This window comes from Buteo buteo, chromosome 16 (genome assembly GCF_964188355.1).
Source record: "Buteo buteo chromosome 16, bButBut1.hap1.1, whole genome shotgun sequence".
Lineage (NCBI taxonomy): Eukaryota > Metazoa > Chordata > Aves > Accipitriformes > Accipitridae > Buteo > Buteo buteo.
Window position 1 is genome coordinate 25,637,004 of NC_134186.1, and position 18,717 is coordinate 25,655,720.

At 36.7% G+C, this 18,717-nt stretch overlaps 1 protein-coding gene across 5 annotated transcripts in view; it reads right to left on the minus strand.

Annotated features, from left to right (window-relative positions):
- Positions 1-18,717, minus strand: part of GAS2 (growth arrest specific 2) — a 167,558-nt gene that overhangs the window by 133,753 nt on the left and 15,088 nt on the right. For all 5 annotated transcript variants that reach the window (XM_075047114.1, XM_075047110.1, XM_075047113.1 and 2 more), the window contains exon 3: positions 15,222-15,346. In XM_075047114.1, coding sequence (XP_074903215.1) covers positions 15,222-15,346 — 125 coding nt within the window. The remainder of the gene's footprint in view (positions 1-15,221; positions 15,347-18,717) is intronic.

Genomic DNA, 18,717 nt, shown 5'->3' on the forward strand with positions numbered 1-18,717 from the left:
TATTGAAGGAAAAAGAGAAAAAAAGCTTTAAGTCATTTTATGGAGCAAATACTATGCAGATAAATATCCCTGGCATCGCATGATCTCACTGAGAAGTAGCATTCTATAGTTCATCCCATTTCCCGCAATATTAGGGTCTTGCTGAAGAGAACAGCAAAAAAAAAATCTCCTCTCCATTCAACAATAGCACCATCAAGTTTATCACAGAAGTCATAGGGAAATACTCTTATTTTCTTATCACCTAATAAATTTCCCTACCACCTTTTAAACAGAAGTCTACTTTTTAAATATTTCCAAAACTGTCACTGTAATGTTCAACCTAAAACGCATGAAAGCTCTTATTTAAGAAAGGTTTCACGCACAAATATTTTTTACTGATTTGTATAAATGGCCTGACTATCTCAAAAGTGCTTTCTAACAGATCATTCTGAAGTAATTAGGTTTCCATATGGCAAAAGTGACTTTTGTTGACATAGTATAGTATAACCGCAGATACTTTGAAACAGCAGTGGCCGCAATTACTCCTATCAAATATCATGAAAACAATTCCCCAGTTACACTCCTTTTACAATCTTGTCTTGTTGATGTGCATGCATGTGGTTTAATGCAGGATGTGAAAGTGTGAGTGAAACATATGATGCAATCCTGGAAAAATGCTGTCAGGTTCACTTCTAAACCCAAAAGGGACTGTCTTACACCGATGCTCTGAAATCACATGGAAAAATGTATTTCTCGTACTGTTTTTTCCAAAACGAGGGTCCACAAATACATGTTCAAAACACCATTTTTTTAATAGCAGACTTAAGCCATATTTTGAAGACTCCCAATCGTACTTCCCTCTTTGAATAGGTGATTTCACAACTTTTTGAACTGTCACTTGCACGTGACTAAAAGGAAAAAGATTAGCAATTTTGTTTGTTATGGAAGAGGATTACAGTCAGCTAGGCACTCACAGGAAAAATTTGCTTTTATCACCTGATGACCTACATTAACCCAAATAAGAGGAAAAGTTACACTGTGAAGACTTCAGTATCTGACTGCAGCAGTGTTTCTCATGTGGTTCTTTAGTGTTACGTAAGCATAAATTCACACTGAAACGTGAGTATATCAGCTAGGCAGAACACGTATCTGTTTCAGAACTTTTTACAATTTTGCCTTTAACTTTGCTACCAGCCACAGAACTATTATTTTCCTTCTTAAATTCTTCCCTCATTTTGCTCGGGTATTCATAGAAAAGCCTCCCTCCCCCTTATAAAATCTGAATTAGTTCATTAGGATAGGGAATACAAAAGAGAAATTCTGCCACAATCTTCTCTGTCAATATGATTGCACTCCTTGTCTTTTATCAATTTGTTAAACATACATGAACTGAAGCTCAGGGCTACAAGAACTTACTCTTACTAAGCTGTTACAATTCACCTTACCGCAGAGTGACAATACCCCTAGCCAACCATCACTTATTCAGTTGCTATTCTTAATTCTTCAGGAACTCAAACCTAAAATACTTCAGATTCCATTTATAAATCACAGAAGTGGTGTCCCAGACAGTCATTTAAGCAAAGGAAAATTAAGTTTACCTTAGACTGCTTTGCAGTGCCAAAATTCAGGTTTAGTGAATAGCCATAATGTAGAGACAAGTATGAACTAGACATTAAATAAATGAAACTGTAATATATACAAGGTAAAATAACTACTCCTTGGCAAGGCAGGCCCAGTTTTGTTTTCACCCTACCCCATTTACTGTGGGAGAGAACACTTTCCAAATATAACAACTGGACCAACAATCAAAAGAATGTGCTAAATGCATATGCAAAATGGATAGAAGGAACTCTAACTATGGAAATACATACGTAGAATTTAAAATGAAGCTTTTCCCACTGCAAAAAATAAAACCTAAGGAAAAAAAATATATAATCCCCCCAGCCCTCCCAAAGCCGCAATAAAAGTTAAAATCCAAGAAAATTTAAAAACAACAACAACAAAAAATCAACATGCAAATTTTGAAGGCTTAGGAGATGTCAATAAAAATTGCCAAACTTTTCAGCAGACACGGAACCAGGAACAGCTTCCAGATTAATGAAAAATGACATTGCACTTACAACAAAGAAAGCATCCCTAAGCAATTCACTTAACAACTGGCACAACATTGTCCTTCAGTGAAATACAGTCTTTGCACTGTCCTATTAAGTACTGTAGAGAGATGTCATTTTAATGGAATAGCAGGTTGGATTTCAAGTTTAAAGATCATGTGTTGACCAGATTTTTACCCTATGTAATTCACTGAAGAGATTATCAAAAGCCAAAAACCACTCATTATCAACTTCCTCGATTCTAAGAAAGCATTTGTGATCACTTTGGAATACCCAATGGATTTATGATATGCCAATAAAAATAATTAACATCATCAAGGTTTTACATCAACATACAGACTACAATGTTAAAATAAATACAGAGCTAAGTGAATGGTTTAGCCATGCTATTAGTATCAAAGTAGAACACATTCTCCCACCTCTTCCATGTAGCATTAGTTTTAACCTCTTAAGGGTAAGAACAGGTGGAGAATAAGATTAATTTAAGAACAGTATAGTTTTAAAAGTTAAGATGTTGTTCATGGCTTTGTTCTTCTAAGCATTCTGACACAGCTTACGGGTCACAGCAAAAGAAGAAAATATTGGTTATCATTTCAAAAAAGATGGCGTTAATAAATAGTTATGAAAAACTAATTTAACAGAAACACTGGAACTCCTACTTCTAGCAGTGTATTAGCAAGTCAAGGAATACAAGAGGTGATTCAACTCACATATAATGCACCAGACAACTGGGATACCCAGAAGTAAATAATGTCAAAAATGGGCAAAGCAGAAGCTTCATTCATCAGCTTAAGCGCATTTGATTATTTGACTAATAACTAATTTAAGTGTAGCCAAGGGATATGTCCATTTCAATGTACAGTGGCAAAATCATGACATCTGCCATAATCAGAAGGTCACCTATGAGAGGCTGGCTATTGGGCACCTGGATAACACAGAGACCAACGACCAGGAACCTTCCATTGGAGAGCAAGTGAGGCACAACTAATGGAAGCTGATAACAAAGAGCCCATTTAAACAGATGTCAGACCTTGTTCCTGCCCACTTAATTTGTGTAATTGAGGATGGGATTAAGTCACTATCCTCCAAAGTCTTGAGTAGGTCTATAAATTGACTTTCAAAACTTCCAGATGTAAACTCTAACATATCTATGTCTACTGACAAGTTCACTTTTATTAATAGTCTTTGAAAGATCTTGTAGAAGTAATTTACCATCTCCAGGCATGTATGCACCACAAATTAAAATCCATTACTTCTACTTATCTACAATCTGAAAACACTAGCGGGCCAAACGCAAAAAATCAAAGGTGGCTTGGTTTTTTTCTAATGCTGTAATAGCATTAGAGAGAGACTACCATTAAATAGCATTAAAGAGAGAGACTGCAATCAAAATAAAAAAATAGAAGTAGTTTATTAAAATTTTATAAACAGATAAATTAAGGCAGAGACACTAAGGTAAGTCATGGTAAAGACCTCCTTGCAGTGTTCCTGAAAACAAACGCAAGGGGCAAAGCCTGGGATTCAGTAGCTCATTCCCATCCAATAAATGCTCTGTACTTTGTTTGTCCTTAGACCTCTGGTTTTCAGAATTTACTTTTAGATGGGGATTTTTAAAATTGGCATTTCGTAATAGGCTTCTTAGATAATATCAGATTAGAACAGAATAGGGCAATTCTCATAGTTCCTCTTTCCGAGGACAATTACACCTTATCCTTTGATACGTGATCATGAGCTTTTCCCCCATCACAACCACAGAAGCCAGAGCTGAATTAACATAGAATTAGTTGAAGAAGCTGAAGAATCCTAGTTTCTGAATTTCCCTCATTTATATTGTAATTTAATGAGAAAAAAACCAGGAGAATTGCATCTAAGTTTTTTGTGGCTATTTCATTGTCATACAGCATGACATGTGAATGAACATGGCAACTACACACATAAGTAGCAATTCTTCCATGAGATATAAACTGGTCAAATCTGAGTGGATTTTCATAGGTCACGTTTCAAGAAGCTTCTTATTAACCCACAATGATGTCTTATCAAACATAATATCTTGAAGGGGATAAGATTCTCTCTTAAAGTTAAATCTTAAAGTTAAATAAGAAAAATATTAAATTTTGGCAAAAGCAACTCATTTTAGTCTCAGAAATTTCAAAATCACTTTTTCCCCTTAATCATTCCAGAAGAACCCAAGCTAAGGACAATGCTTAGAAAATTTCAGTCTGAATGCTGAAGTCCATCAAAACACATTATAGGTTCTAAAATTTCATATCAAAAGATGTTTCCATACTTTCACTTACAGTGTGGTGTAATACAGTTCAAATAACCAACATATTTCTTTGATCTACGGAATTATAGTGGATAACCTTTCACTGGCAGTCTGAATAACAAGTGTCAGAAGCCATTCAAATTCCTTGATGTAATAATTATAACTCTGGGTATACTGCTGTATTACAGTCACGCCTCTTCTTCCTTTTCCTCCTGGTTTTCTCTCAATGATCAGTCTCACACTTTGCGACCTTTCGAAGTGCGAGGCGGGGTGGGGGGTTCCCAACCCTTTCTGTAAGATTAGTTCCAAATGGCGCTTTACCTAACACGAGCCAAGTGTCAAGGAAGACTGTGATAAAGATCTACACAGTCTAAAGGAAGACAGAATTTTTTCAGATGCTTTATCTATTCACTTCTTCAATTTCCAGATGTTTGACAAAGATACAATTTATATGCAGATGCCGAAAACATTCAGAAAGAATTTCACATGTAGATCACCGCAGGTAAATCTGATTCTCCAAAGCCCTGTACATTCATCTTTAAGAAAAAAATGCATCTTTGCCTTTATGATAAAGAATCTGATTTTCTGTGAGTTTTCCAATTAGAAACCACAAGGAAACAGCTAGACCCCTGGGAATTCTAAACTGGCGTAGAATTTAAAAATGTCCGTGATTTGAAAAACATGTTGGAATGTTAATCTATACAGCCAAATTTCCAAACCAGACTTAAATCAGCCTCTAAAGTCGCAAACAAAGCTTTACTGTATACTTGAAGCATTTGGGGCCAATTTACATATACAAGTCCAAATGGGAATACGTTTTTATTTAAATAAACAAATTAGACATAATTATGATATCTATAAATCGGTGTCTATGCCTCAAAGTGACTTCTGTTTTCTCCTTCTGCATTGCAGTCATCAACTTATGGCCATATATTCACTATTCCCACTCCTTCAGCAATTTTGCCTCATTATTTTAAGTTGAAGACTCACTATTCGTAAATGGACCAAATGCTGTAGTTCTTCCTTTTTCATCATTCCCTAAACACTACTAAGTTTGACCTAAGAATTGCACAATGAAGCTGAGGATAGTTGGTTTAAATTATATTTTTTCAAGCTTTTAAAAATATACGCTAATTCCCATTCAAGTCCCTAATCTTATGTTTCTGCTCCAGACTATTCCTAATACTCTACATAAAAAGCCCCATAGAAAGATCTGTTACAAAGATTTTTAGTTTTCTTTAAAAACTTAACAAAAAAAAATAATAGGAATGTTACAATGCATTTCACATAAGAGGCAAAATCCAGCAAATCTAAAAATGGCTGCTTATATATTTCTCTCAGAAAATATGCCATCCCTATTTGCAATACCTGGATCGAAGTAATGGTAAAAGTATTATGAAAACTTCCAGTTTTACTACAAATTTTATGAAGTGAATGAAATTTTATGAATACTTAGATGCACTAGTATTCCATACAAAAACAATGTTTATCAAATATCTCTAGAAAAAACTTGACACGTCTTCTAGCTAAATGATATCATTAGAAATCAAAGTTTGGTTCTCCTCTTGACCTGATTTGCAGTCTGAATCATTATGGTATTTTCCAAAGCAGAAGCTAACACGCAGCTAACTGCTTAAATCTGCACTGCTTTTTCCATGACAATTACCTTGAGATGCAAATTCTCATTATTTCTGCAATGTCAAATAGGAGCGGAGGGAGGGGTATGCAGGAAAATCACTACCTCAGGATCACCGACAAGAGCAAGGCCAGCTCACACAGAGATTAATCATGCTCCAGCCAAACACGGGAACGAACTATGCTTTCCCAAGGACAAGAAGTATCAGTGAGAAGAATGATCTGGAACGACATGATGCCTCAGTGCTCCTTCCAAGACTGTGTAGCTCTGCCCACAACAAAACGCATAGCTTAAAGTGCACCTAAAAGCTTATAAGACGTTCTTCAATGTATTCACCTGGAAGGTGCCAAGCAGACATCTGCGTAATATCCTACATTTGTTCAGACATCTCCTTTTATGGTCTGGTGGGAAACAGAACTCTGTCCTACCATGCAACCCTCCTGCAAGCAGAAAAGCTGTAGTTGTAAGAGTTATTTGCTGAGGCACATCGGGTTTGTCCACATGACCTGTTGCAGGCAAATCTTACAGAATCTGCAAGAAACCTGGTAGCAATCCAGCTGAACATAAGCTCAGCAAGCTATTGACATGTCTGAGAAAGGTACAAGGAATTCTCTAACAAACAGCTTTACAGTCTTGTGGAAATGATTCCTTCCAGATGGATTAGCACTTGTGAGTCATTTCGCAAGATTATTCTTTTCCTCTCATATCCACATCGGTCTGCCGCTATAAAGATTAATACACAAAAAGACAATGCTGTACTTTTTTTTTTTCCTCCCTAGTAACTGAGGGCCATATCTATATTGTATATGATTAGAAATTGGCTCCACAAGCTTTTACTGCAAAACAAAAGTCTCCAGAAAGTACAAGTGTGCAGACAAGCAAATTGCTGCCCCAGACCACAAAGAATCTGTTCATAGCCTAACCACATTCATGCACTTCTCAAGTGGAGAGTCAGATTTATAACTTACAGGGACCACCTGAACATGGCTCTGCTATAGCTGAGGATTCTTTACACCGGGCAGACAGGCTCAAGGCACCGAGCTTACAGAATACTGTATTTGCTGGGAATCCATCCCATCTACAGGACACAGGTAACCTTGAGAAACTGAAGCCTACAGTAAAAATAAAAGCACCATGTTGATTAGATCCGACTTTCAGCTTGGCCATCCAGGGTCTAAGAAGAGCAAGATCCACGTACTTCAAAGGAAGATACTTCAAAGCAGATAAAAAAATAGAAGAGACTGTCCAAAGACAAAATTTATTCTTAGCCTTTTCCATTTGAACTTGAATTACACCTTCGGGCATGAAAATTTATACCCTTGCCAAACTTTAAAACATTGAAGCAATTCTCTCTATTGTACCTATGGATGCTCTCATAGCAATCACACATACCTGATTCTGTTGAGGAATCTGTTCATCTTATTCTTAATTGAGAATAATTTGATGCAGTACGTTCAAAAAGTATCATATGTTTCAGAAAGACCAAATGAAAGGAAATTATAAAATTACTGATTTTCATTGCACAGCACCTCAATCATTTGTCGAGAGGAATATTTCCTAAGGAAACCTTTTCTATTTGAGGGAAGATTTCCTTAGGGAACCTTAAGGACCTTTCCTACTTGAAGAAGAAAAATAAAGTTATCTGGTTTGGCCTACTTTTGCATTTTAATATCCTGAATAATTTTAATGCACACCTGCTTTTTGACAACTCCAGTAAGGGAAGCTCAAAGAGCTTCAGTGTTGATTTTATAAACTATAATATCTAGCCCAAAGAATTTTTTACTAGCCTCCTCATTTTTAAGAGCCCTTCAAAAATACTGTGGTCTTTACTATTGTTGTCAGGTTTAGTTAGATCTTAAACCAACTACTGAGTCTTTGGATTATGCCAAGCACAGCCTGCCTCCTGTCCACCAGCCAAGCTAGCTGCCTTGGGAAATTATTAAATATTTTCCTAGTTCTCTTCCTGTTTTGATATTTGACCAGTTTAAGTGAAAATATACTAACATGACCTATTACAGCTTCTACAATTTGTCAGATGTGTATGGTCTTCCGTAAACAAAAATAACAATTTAACGTTACAATATCTGTACAAGTGTCTCACCTTGTCCAAGACTTGAATGGATCTTGCTGGATTACTTACAAATGAGGGTTACAGTAGCACATTAATTTGTCATTTAACCTATGTGATAATATATTCATATGAAGATACATAAGATTTTCTAAAAACAAATTTCCTCATTTCTAAACTGCTGCCATTTTGCCTTCTTCAATGATGCATGCCTTGGAGACTCAAGAGGCATTTGTCACTCCTCATGAACCTCCAGGATTCTGATAATTTCTCTATTCACGTAATTCCCTTTATGCAAAGGAATGACTGACAAGATAGAACAAGCATAAAAATATCTTTTTTTCTTATAAATTTTTAGAGCAATCCCAGAGCTGTTAATTAACCCCAACTCTCACCGGTTCAGGAGACTGGTCAAATCCTAAACCATTGGTCCAGATTCTCTACTTTAGGAGGACTAGGTTCCCTACATTTGCTTGCGGCTCCATTGCAGAGCAGACACAAAGCTCTTTGAAGCAGTAGATTCACAAGCAAAGGTCTGTCTCCTATCTATATTTAGAGAACCACAAGTTTCCACGTTTCCTGTAAATGAGCAGAGTCAAATATCAACTTGTTTTCATAATGGCAACTACCTAATACTAATCATGGCTCACCAAATGGGGCAGCAATACTCAAAGTGCTCAAAGCACTTTACAGTGTTCACAAATCAAGCCACTATTGTACAGTGAACAGTATTCCCAGGTTACAGATGTGGAAAATGAAAGTAGAGAGATGTATTCTCCCAAAAGCAAACAATAAGCTTACAGTTGAGATGGGAAATTAACTTGGCCTCCAGTTTATAATCTTGTTCTTTTGCCACCAGCCCCTTCTTTCAATATTGACAGAATTCAGATCAATTCCCTGGCTTTTTTCAAGTCCTTTAGTTTACAGGATTCTGCCTCTACTTCCACAGATATATGTAATTCTCTTTAGAAACATAAACATCTTGAAATTTAAAACAAACTGTGAGTTTTCAGTTGTGAAACTGCTGAATTGTTTTGCCTCTGAGATCCAACTTCAATATTAGAACGTAATTAAGGTCAAAACACTTCCATCCCAAAGAGCAATTTAGATCTCTTAATTGTAACTCTCAAAATGCATAATGTGACTCTCAGAGGACTCTCACTAGGCCAAAAATCTTACCTTACACAAACCCACATGACTCTGAGAAGCCAATGCTGTCAGACTGATCTACATCCACCAAGTATCAGATCCGTTAAGTACATTTCCCAGGGGCAAGCAAAACCTTTGGATATGGAACAGCTGCAAAATACACTTCAGATACTAGGACTATGGGTGAGACATGGACAGAATTTCTTAATTTTAGGAAATACACGAATGCGTGTGTGCAGAAATTACTGTTTCATAGACAGTTTCAATGGAAGTGCACGTGCACATCCAAGGACAAAGTTTACTTGTTGTTTTCTACACAACAGCTTTATTTCAGCGCACATTCAGTTTAGTCTTATTAAATCAGCTCCCATTGAAAGAATAAAATTAAATGCATATTTGAATTAAACATTCTAGGACTTAAGAAATATTTGCATCTGGATTTGTTTTGTACTGCTATTTCTTTTATAGGCCAAATCTAATCTAGATCCTGGCTTCCTGAAAATGATGTTGAATTTTAGATTCCGATTCATTATTCAAAAGTATTTCTAAGAGAGATTTGAGTTGAGATTTATCTGATTAACCTCTGAGAACCTCGGAGAAAAAGGATTATTCAGCTTCAACCTGTTTTCATTCATTTGCCATGAAAACATTGTTTCCAGTGGAATGTTCATAAATATATAGGCAGCTTCAAGGATGGTGGGCAGATTACTATGCCCTGCCTATTAAAATGGTGATAACTATTAACACAATTTACTTATGTTTATTTTAAAATCTTAATTAATGGGCTTACTAAACTAAGCCCAAGCAAATGTAGGCTATGTGCATACTGCACACGCCTTGATGCTCTGAATTTGTTTGTACAGCTGTGAAATTCTCAAATTAACTATCTGACAGGAAAAGTAAAATACTGCCAGGAGACCATGGAGATGAAATCCAAGCCAATGGGAGAAAATTACAAAATGGCATCCTGTGACATGAATCACTTTTACGGAATAACTCCTGCTATAATAATAAGTCTGTAGTTTCTAGACAGTAGATCATTAGCAGCAGCAGCACAGGTAGTTCCAACAACTTACTACCATACAAATCTTGAACATTTATTAAGATCGATATCAGTCATCTCCTTGTCATTTACAAAAATGTATATTATTAGACTTATTTATGACTGTAAAATCTCCAAAAAGGGGAAAAAATGACTTCTTTAAAAATATATCATACAGTCACACCAGTCTAATACTGCCCTCCCTGTTTAAAATTTCCATTTTCATTTAAACTCGACGTTTTGTCTGTCTGAAGCAAAGGATAAGGTACAACATCAATGTTTTCAGAATCAACAGATTTTAAAGCACCGTTTAGCTGCTTAACAATGAAGAACATTGTCTTCTGGGGTTTGCAAATGAACAACTGTTAAATGCTTCATCTTTAGAAACTGAAATGCTTTTAATAACTTATTACTAAATGATTAACAAATCAAATACCACAATGTTAGGGAGCTAGACTTGTGCAGGACACATTCAGAGTATCTATTATGATATCCAAAAGTGCTTGTTATGGCATTAAGTTCAGGAGGGCAATGAGCAGAGACTGCATAAATGGCACCAGAGGCTGCCAAACTCCAGTGCTCTCAATCACCCATTACTCCCCTGGATAACAGATACCAAAGCAGAGCGTGACTCGGGTGCTATTTTTAGCTGCAGGGATTCAGTCCTAAAGAGGCACCTTTATACAGAAACAAAAAGTACAAATTTAATTTAAAACAATTTCTTTTGAAGCTTGACCCTTGTGAAAGGATACATTTGCCCATGGCCACCTGCACAACCAGCAAAGTATTCAGTCCCAAGAAGCAAAAACGCATAGAATCTAAGAGTGACCCTACTAGGTCAGCTAAAGGTTCATCTAACCCAGATGCAGACTGGCCATAAGTATCTAGGGAAGACTAAGACCACAGCAAACATGTTACACCTCCCAATACCTTCTCAAGGTCCAACCACTTCCAGCTACAGGGACTTCCACATCTAGATAGGCTGGACATTAGGAAAAATTTCTTTACTAAGAGGGTTGTCAGACATTGGAATAGGCTGCCCAGGGAAGTGGTTGAGTCACCATCCCTGGAGGTATTCTAAAAGTGCATAGACGAGGTACTCCATAATGTGGTTTAGTGGGCATGGATGATGGTTGGACTCGATGATCTTGAAGGTCTTTTCCAACCTAAATGATTCTATGATTCTAGATGGGGTTCCTGTGTATTCAGCCTTCTCTTCCATTACCTTATTCAGTGTTTTCTTGAACCCAGGTAAACTTTAACACTCATTGGCAAGAAATTTCCAACCGGTTCGTAAACAAGGACCCCCTTTTCTTTGGCTCCTACTAGTTTCATTCGACATCCCATAGTTTTTGTCTAGAAAAGAATTAACATCTACTGTGCCATTCCTGATTTTGCAGGTTCCATCATATGCCCTCATGCTACCTCTTTCAACGCTGAAGAATCCTAACCTACTCAGTCACTCATAAAAAGCCACTCCACTCATCTCCTTCACTCATAAAAAGTTACTCCTTCATTGCCTTCCTCTGACTCTTAAGGAAAGAAGACTTCACTTTTGCACCACACACCTTTTAATCTCCTTTTCAGTTTCTTAAAGCTGTATTCCCAAGTCATATTACCAGTAGTTTCCTAAACCTTTTGAAAATGTCCCCAGCATCCACAAGTGTCTCCACATGACACAAAAAGGAAGTGTTTATATCAAAACCACCATCTTCCTTACAGATTTGGAAAACACGGTATTTGGGGATGCACAACTTCTTTGGTTTAAGCTTTCCTGATTTATTCCACACTCAAAAAGGCTGATGTTGACCTAGGGGGTCCTTGAAAGCTGAAGAAAGTTCAGTCCTCCCTAATAAGAAAGGGAATGATACAGTTCTGTTAAGAAACAAACTGCAAAACTGACAGCAACTAGAAACATATTGCACAAGCAGTTAACCCAGAAGCAATAGGATTTAACCTCTGCCATTCTGTACAGCAGTGCAATATGAACTTAAGGAATTACAGCAAACAACTGATGAGTCAGTGTATGCAATATTAGTTTTTAATGTCTTCCTACATGTGCTGCTATAGCTGCTAAACTGGCCAGACAGCCCCAAAGAGCTGTACAAGTGAATTCGTGATCAGTAGTACATATCAAGCAGAGCAGGATCATCATCTTCCCCTAAGACCAAAATATTTTATGGAGTTTTGCTATCCAGGAAGTAGTTCACATACAAGGTAAGACTTCACTTATGAAAACAGACCAAATCTTCAAGCTTGTGGAGGGACTTAGTAAGATTACACACACACACACACACTCTCCCTATTATCTATATAGCTTTATCCTGTCTCCCTCACTCAGCTGCAACCTGGTGCTCCCTGCAAGCTGATCCTTCTGGCAGCCACTCATTTTATATCAGTCTGCTTCTATCTAAAAAAATTACAAATTACATATATGGATAGAAAAGTATGTTATCTATTTTGATAGAGGCTGAACTCTACAGAAGTCAGCAGCTTCTTCCAGCTGCCAGTGAAGTCACCAGGGCACCTGGGTGAAAGGCCATAATGTTTGTTTTCCTGCGCACAGAGAAATGGCCAAGTGGCTTCAAAATTCCACATGTATTATTAACAGAGTGCATAATAATGATTCAGGGGAGGATTGTGGAATTCTTACTATGCTAAATTTCATACAGTATAATCTTCTTATAAATTTCCTTGGAACCACAAGTCAGATTTTCCAATGCATAGACTAGTCCTATTGCCTAGGACTGCTACACAGGGAATTAAAATCTGAAAGGATTAATAGCTCCCTAGCAGTCTACAATGACACAAATCTATTACTCTGCCATTTCTTTGAATTCTTACTATACCAAGTATGAAATAACATACATTAAGAAAATAGCAGTGGAGCAGAATTTTTTCACTTTAATTGCATTGTCTGTTATACCAGTTTGACAAATAAAAGACCAAGAAAGCTAAGTAATTACAACATATGGGATTACAAATATCTAATTGGCTTCTAATGTAACTTAGGTTCAAAAAAAAAGGGGATCAGCTAACTGAAAGAATGAAGGCCATACTCTCAGCTGAGGAAGTCAATACAAGAAAGGAGGTCTACCTCTTTTCAGTGGCAAAGCACAGAAGTACCAAACATTGGTACATTTCTGGGTTACCTTTCCAAATGGTAGCTTTCTCCAAATGAGCCACCATCAGGCAAAAGTCTGATGATACAAAAAAAACCAAACCAAACAAAACAAAAATCCCAAACCAACAAAACAAACCAACCAAACCCCCCCCCCAAAGCAGTAGTTAGATATCTAAGAAAAACGTATTATTTGAATTTTTGAATATTCACTACAACTTTGTAGTAGAATTTATGACTATTATTTTTCCTGATAATTTTATATTAAACAGACATGGCTTTCTGAGATGTCAGTCTGTAAAAAAATGCTTTACACTTTGTGATTTGATTTTCTAGTATGCCAGCTGGGCAAGATATGAAAAGGGAATGTTTTAGAACTATGTAGCCAAGTCTACCTTTAGGGTATTCACTAAACCTTTTAGTAGTTTTTGGTCAATAATGGTACCTTTTGTTGATTTGTTTGTTTGTTAAGGGGAAAAAAAACCAAAACAACAAGTAACCCTTCTTTCTGCCTAGCTAGTTCCTAGGCTCAATTGAAAAAGACTGCCCTAAGTGTTTTCTCAACTTGGGAGCTACCATGACACTAACAGGCCACCCCTTAGGTGAAGACAAGCTGGACCGTACTATAAGGAGGAACTCAGAAGTCATCCAGTACTTCCACTAACCAAACCCTGATTATAATTTGAAATATGAAATATGAGTTCCAGCTGTCTTTTCCTCCTTTGTGGAGGTAGGATTCCTTCTTTCTCTACTTTACTTATCTTCCTTCCCAGTTATCTCTTCCTTTTTCTTTAGAAAAAAAAAACCAAAACGCAAAGCAAGAAAACACCACCTCCCTGCATAGCCCCTGCCCCACCTCACCCCACAGAAGGTTAAAAATAATTAATTAAATACATAAAGCCTGCCTCAGTCCAGACAATTTCTTCTGCAACAACAATTATGAGTTTGACACCAAGAAAAACAACATGCAGCTGCAGCTGACACAAGGCTGTCAGTTCTCAGAACTGCCGATAAAATTTATGCCGGGCCGTAATTTCTGCTATAGACTAGTTATGAAAACATCAAGAATAGAAGATGCATTATGTGATTTCTGCTCTTGGGCTCTTTTTTACCCACTGTCTATTGGCCCGTTTCAGCTTTCAAGGAAGAAGTATCTGGATTCAATACAAAAAATAAAAACAGTTTCACAGTAAACGCATTAATGTGTCAACCACTTAATTTAACTTCTCCCAGAAAGAAACTTGCTGCACTCTTGAATTTCTCCCAATAAGACCGTCCTATGAAAATAACTTAAATTAAAGGGAAGTTGCAGTTAAGCAAGATCTTAACCTGATCTTTGCAAAGCTCTTCAGTATATTCTAAGGGTTCACATTTTCCACATCATTCCTGCAACTCTTTACTGAACCCCTTCCAGCACACCAAAAGGACCTTTAAACTCAAGGCACCAAAACTAGCTATAGATTTTTATTATTGGCCTCCCTAGAGCTGTTTATGGAGGAAAAGGCACCTCCCACAGCTACTTAATATTCCCCTTGCAAATAAATACAAGGATCAGATTTTCTCTATTAGCTACCACATCACACTGCAAGATCTTGTTCTATGTCTTATCCTCCACATATTAGAAGTCATTGTTTTATTAACTGCCTCTCATAGTTACCTTAATAATTACCCAAGTAGTATCAACTCCCCCAATTTTATATTGTAATTTTTCTACACAGAGCAATTACCTCCCTGTCCATTTACAGAGCCTCCACAAATGAAGTCTCAACTGCACAAAAAAGTTCAGCACCAAAACAGTCAGATACCTCAGATTATGATAATACATGCTAGAACATTGACCAACACTTACTTTGGCAGGCTTGTTTACATCAAAGCTGTTTTCTTTAAATTTCTCCTGCAGGGTCTCAGCTAACCGACAAAGCAAGGCACCATTGTCCAATTTCTCCATAAAGGTTTCTGCTGTTATTTCTCTACCTGAACAGCAAACAGAAAGTTAACATGGCAGAAAGTGTGCAATAGTATACACTGCATCTGTGTGAAAAGAGAAATCAATAGAAATCTTGACAACAATTTGAAATATGCTTTCACTGAAAAACTTGCATTACTTTGAATATCTAGTGAATAACCTCACTACTACTTTACTGGTAGACATACAGCAAATTATTCAAAGATAATATGCTTGCTTTGTGAAGTCACGTGCTATTTGAAAAAATAATTCTAGCATATCAGACTTCACGTATCTCATTTTACTTATGAAATTCCAGTGCTTTTTACATAGTGTTTTAAAAGACAGAGTACAGCAGGCAAATGGTTTACACCAGTGTGCATGGGTAGCTATAGCGTAAGAGTTGCTAACACTACTGCAGCTTATTTTGTAACAGAAGTAGAAAACCATGTCAAGAAAGGACGGACTGTATTGTTTTAAAAAGACTTTAAGAGTTGATCCTGCGAGAAGTTGACAAGATAGTACAGTGACTACAACGCTCCTTTGAAAGAGCTTTTTCGAAGTAAAGTTAGGTACATTAAAAAAAAAAAGGGGGGAGGGAGCGAAATTTCATGTTATGTATCTACCTGCCACAGTTTAAAATTTTCACCCAAAGAACAAAGCCAAAATACTCAAAACATTTCAAAACATGGCAATTTTTATCATGTTAGATGACACTGTACTTCAGCTGCCACAGATCGTCCTCCCTGGCTACAGCAGACCAGACGACCTTCCATTACACAGTAATTGCATCCTCCGGGCAGAGGAGATCACGAGTCCCATGATGAGATGTGCATTCTGACCAGGCTGGACAGGTCAGATGAGAAGGGAATCATTTACACCCTAGACTGAACTTCCAGGATCTTAACATCATTTCCAGGTAAAAATATTCCTATTTCTTATTGAAGGTTTTCCATTTCACATTTCTACTGGAAAATTTGCCTTCTCTTTGGACACTTTTTTGACCAGCAGCTGTATTTTTCAGCTCTCTTCACTTCTACTAATACCAGGAAAGCATCAAGGACTAATTCTTGCTCTTCCTATTAAGACACGATTTATTTATTTTTGGTGATATTTACATATGGGAACTTGGAAACAGGAATAACACTATCAACTCATTCTCTATAGGCTGTTACACATCATTCATCAGTAGCTGTAGGCTACCCTGAGGGGGGGAAAAAAAAAAAAAAAAGAGGAAAAAAAAAAATTTAAGAACTGAAGTGAGAGTGATCCCTCAGCCCATCCAGATCCACTCCTGCTACTCAAAACCAGCTTGTTTGCAAGCAGAACAACAGGTACAGGTCTGCCCACTGCTGGTCGGGGTTTTTGCCACAGATTTTTGACCAACAAGCAGCTGCCTAACTAAACCAGTTCTTTTGTTTTGTTTTTCTAGTTAGTTTGGGGAAATCTATTCTCCATGAGATGTCTGGAAACTGAAAACATTAATCTGTTTAGAACAGGTTCAAAATATTTTTCATCAAAAAAACCCCTAGGAAAAGTAGATTTAGAAAAAACAAGTAAAGCTTTTCTATACCTTTTCACTCAGAAGAAAGCGGGAAACTAACACTCAAAAGTAACAAAAATGAAGTAGATGATAAAAAAATTAATATTGTACTTCTGTAATATATTGCTGCTACATTGTAATCTGACAGTCAATGTCACCTATAACACTGAAGACACCAGTATTATAAAGCAATATGATTACACAAATGCTAAAGGAAAGTTGATTTCTCTAGGCCCTTGCCTGAAAACTGTTAGATACTTAAGCATCCTTTGGGCAAAAAATTGTGAGTCTTTTCAGTTTGATCAGTTAAAAATCAATGACTATCATAAAGATTTTTGCAGCAAACCATCTTCAGATACAACAGCAGACTTGTATTTTTGGTTGAAGTTAAACTTGGTTTTTCTAACACATTTCTACTTCAGAAATATCTGTTTAATGTGAAGGTTTTTTCCCTTTTTATCCCCCCCTTAATTCTCTCTACCATATAGCCCACTTTATAGCTCCTGTATACCTAAATGACTTCTCCAGGCAAAAGAGCAGTAGCAGCACCGCAGACATTCAGTGGTAGCTTGTGCATAACAGACAATATTTTAGCAGTGCCTCCAGCTCAGCTGAAGCCAGGACTGAAACTATAATAGCCCACAGATAGAAAAATTGAACATCTCAGCACCTCAGAAGCCTTCATAACCATTCTAGCCTACATAATTTCTCATTTGCCCCCATCAGCATTTTTGCAAGAGGTGTAAAGCCATTAGAGAGCTAAATTTTAAGAATGACAATGTTATAGGAACTGCTTTATTTTTAATAGAGTATTGCATTTTACAGTAGACTTATTTTCTTCTAAAAAAATTATTTCAAATATGTTTAAGCTACTCAAGATTTTTTTTTTTTTAATTTGGAAAGCATAATTTTTCACACAGGTAGAAGAAAAATCATATTCTACATATCTATTCTGTCCTGTGATTTCTAGATTTATTACTTCACTGGTCAAGCATTAAAAAACCTAAAACCTATTTAGAGGTATTTTCTCTTCACACAGGCATGGAAAAATTCTTCTATCTTCTGCTATTTAACAATATGTTTATATTATTTTAAATGCTGAATTGCATTAGCAGTTTGGTCACTGCATATTGTACACTAAACTGAAGTATTTTAGTTCTGTTCCCTTTTATGAAAGCTGAAAGAATGAGTTTTGCATTGAACATCTGTATCCAATGAAAAATATATTAGGTGTCAGCTTTCAATTCACTGTATTTTATGGCTCCAAAAGGTGGCATTTCTTTGCTAAAACAGACACTCTGACATATTTAACAGTTGAAATGTATTGATTCAAATGAGAGTAATGTTCATAGCCTGAGGAAAAAAATGGCTCTGTATATTTGTATGGAAAAAACATTAAACTCCATTAAAAATGTATAACTCCCCCTATAATTACAAGAAAGCAGTTGCAATGTTTTTATAGAATGGAAATAACATTAAGCATAATAAAAAAAACAACACTAAAAGTATGAAAACAAAAAAAAAAAAACAAACCAGGAATATGAAGGCTTTCTCAAACCTCACAAGCATTGCTTACCCTCTCTTCTACCGCAATCACCAGATGCCCCTTAAAAAGACAAACTGTTATACCTGAACACCAACCACTTGGAAACTGTGGGCTGCAATCTCTAAGGCCACCCAGTCCTGGGGGTCCTAATGCAATCAGACTGGGAGGTCTGTGAAAGAATAACTAAAAAGAGCCCATGCCTGGGGTGTGTGCCCAAGAGGTTGAAGATAAAGCATTCCCTACGGGCCATCTCAGACAACCAGAGCCTTCCGAAGAAGGCAGAGGGACTCAAAGACTAGAACAAAGTACCA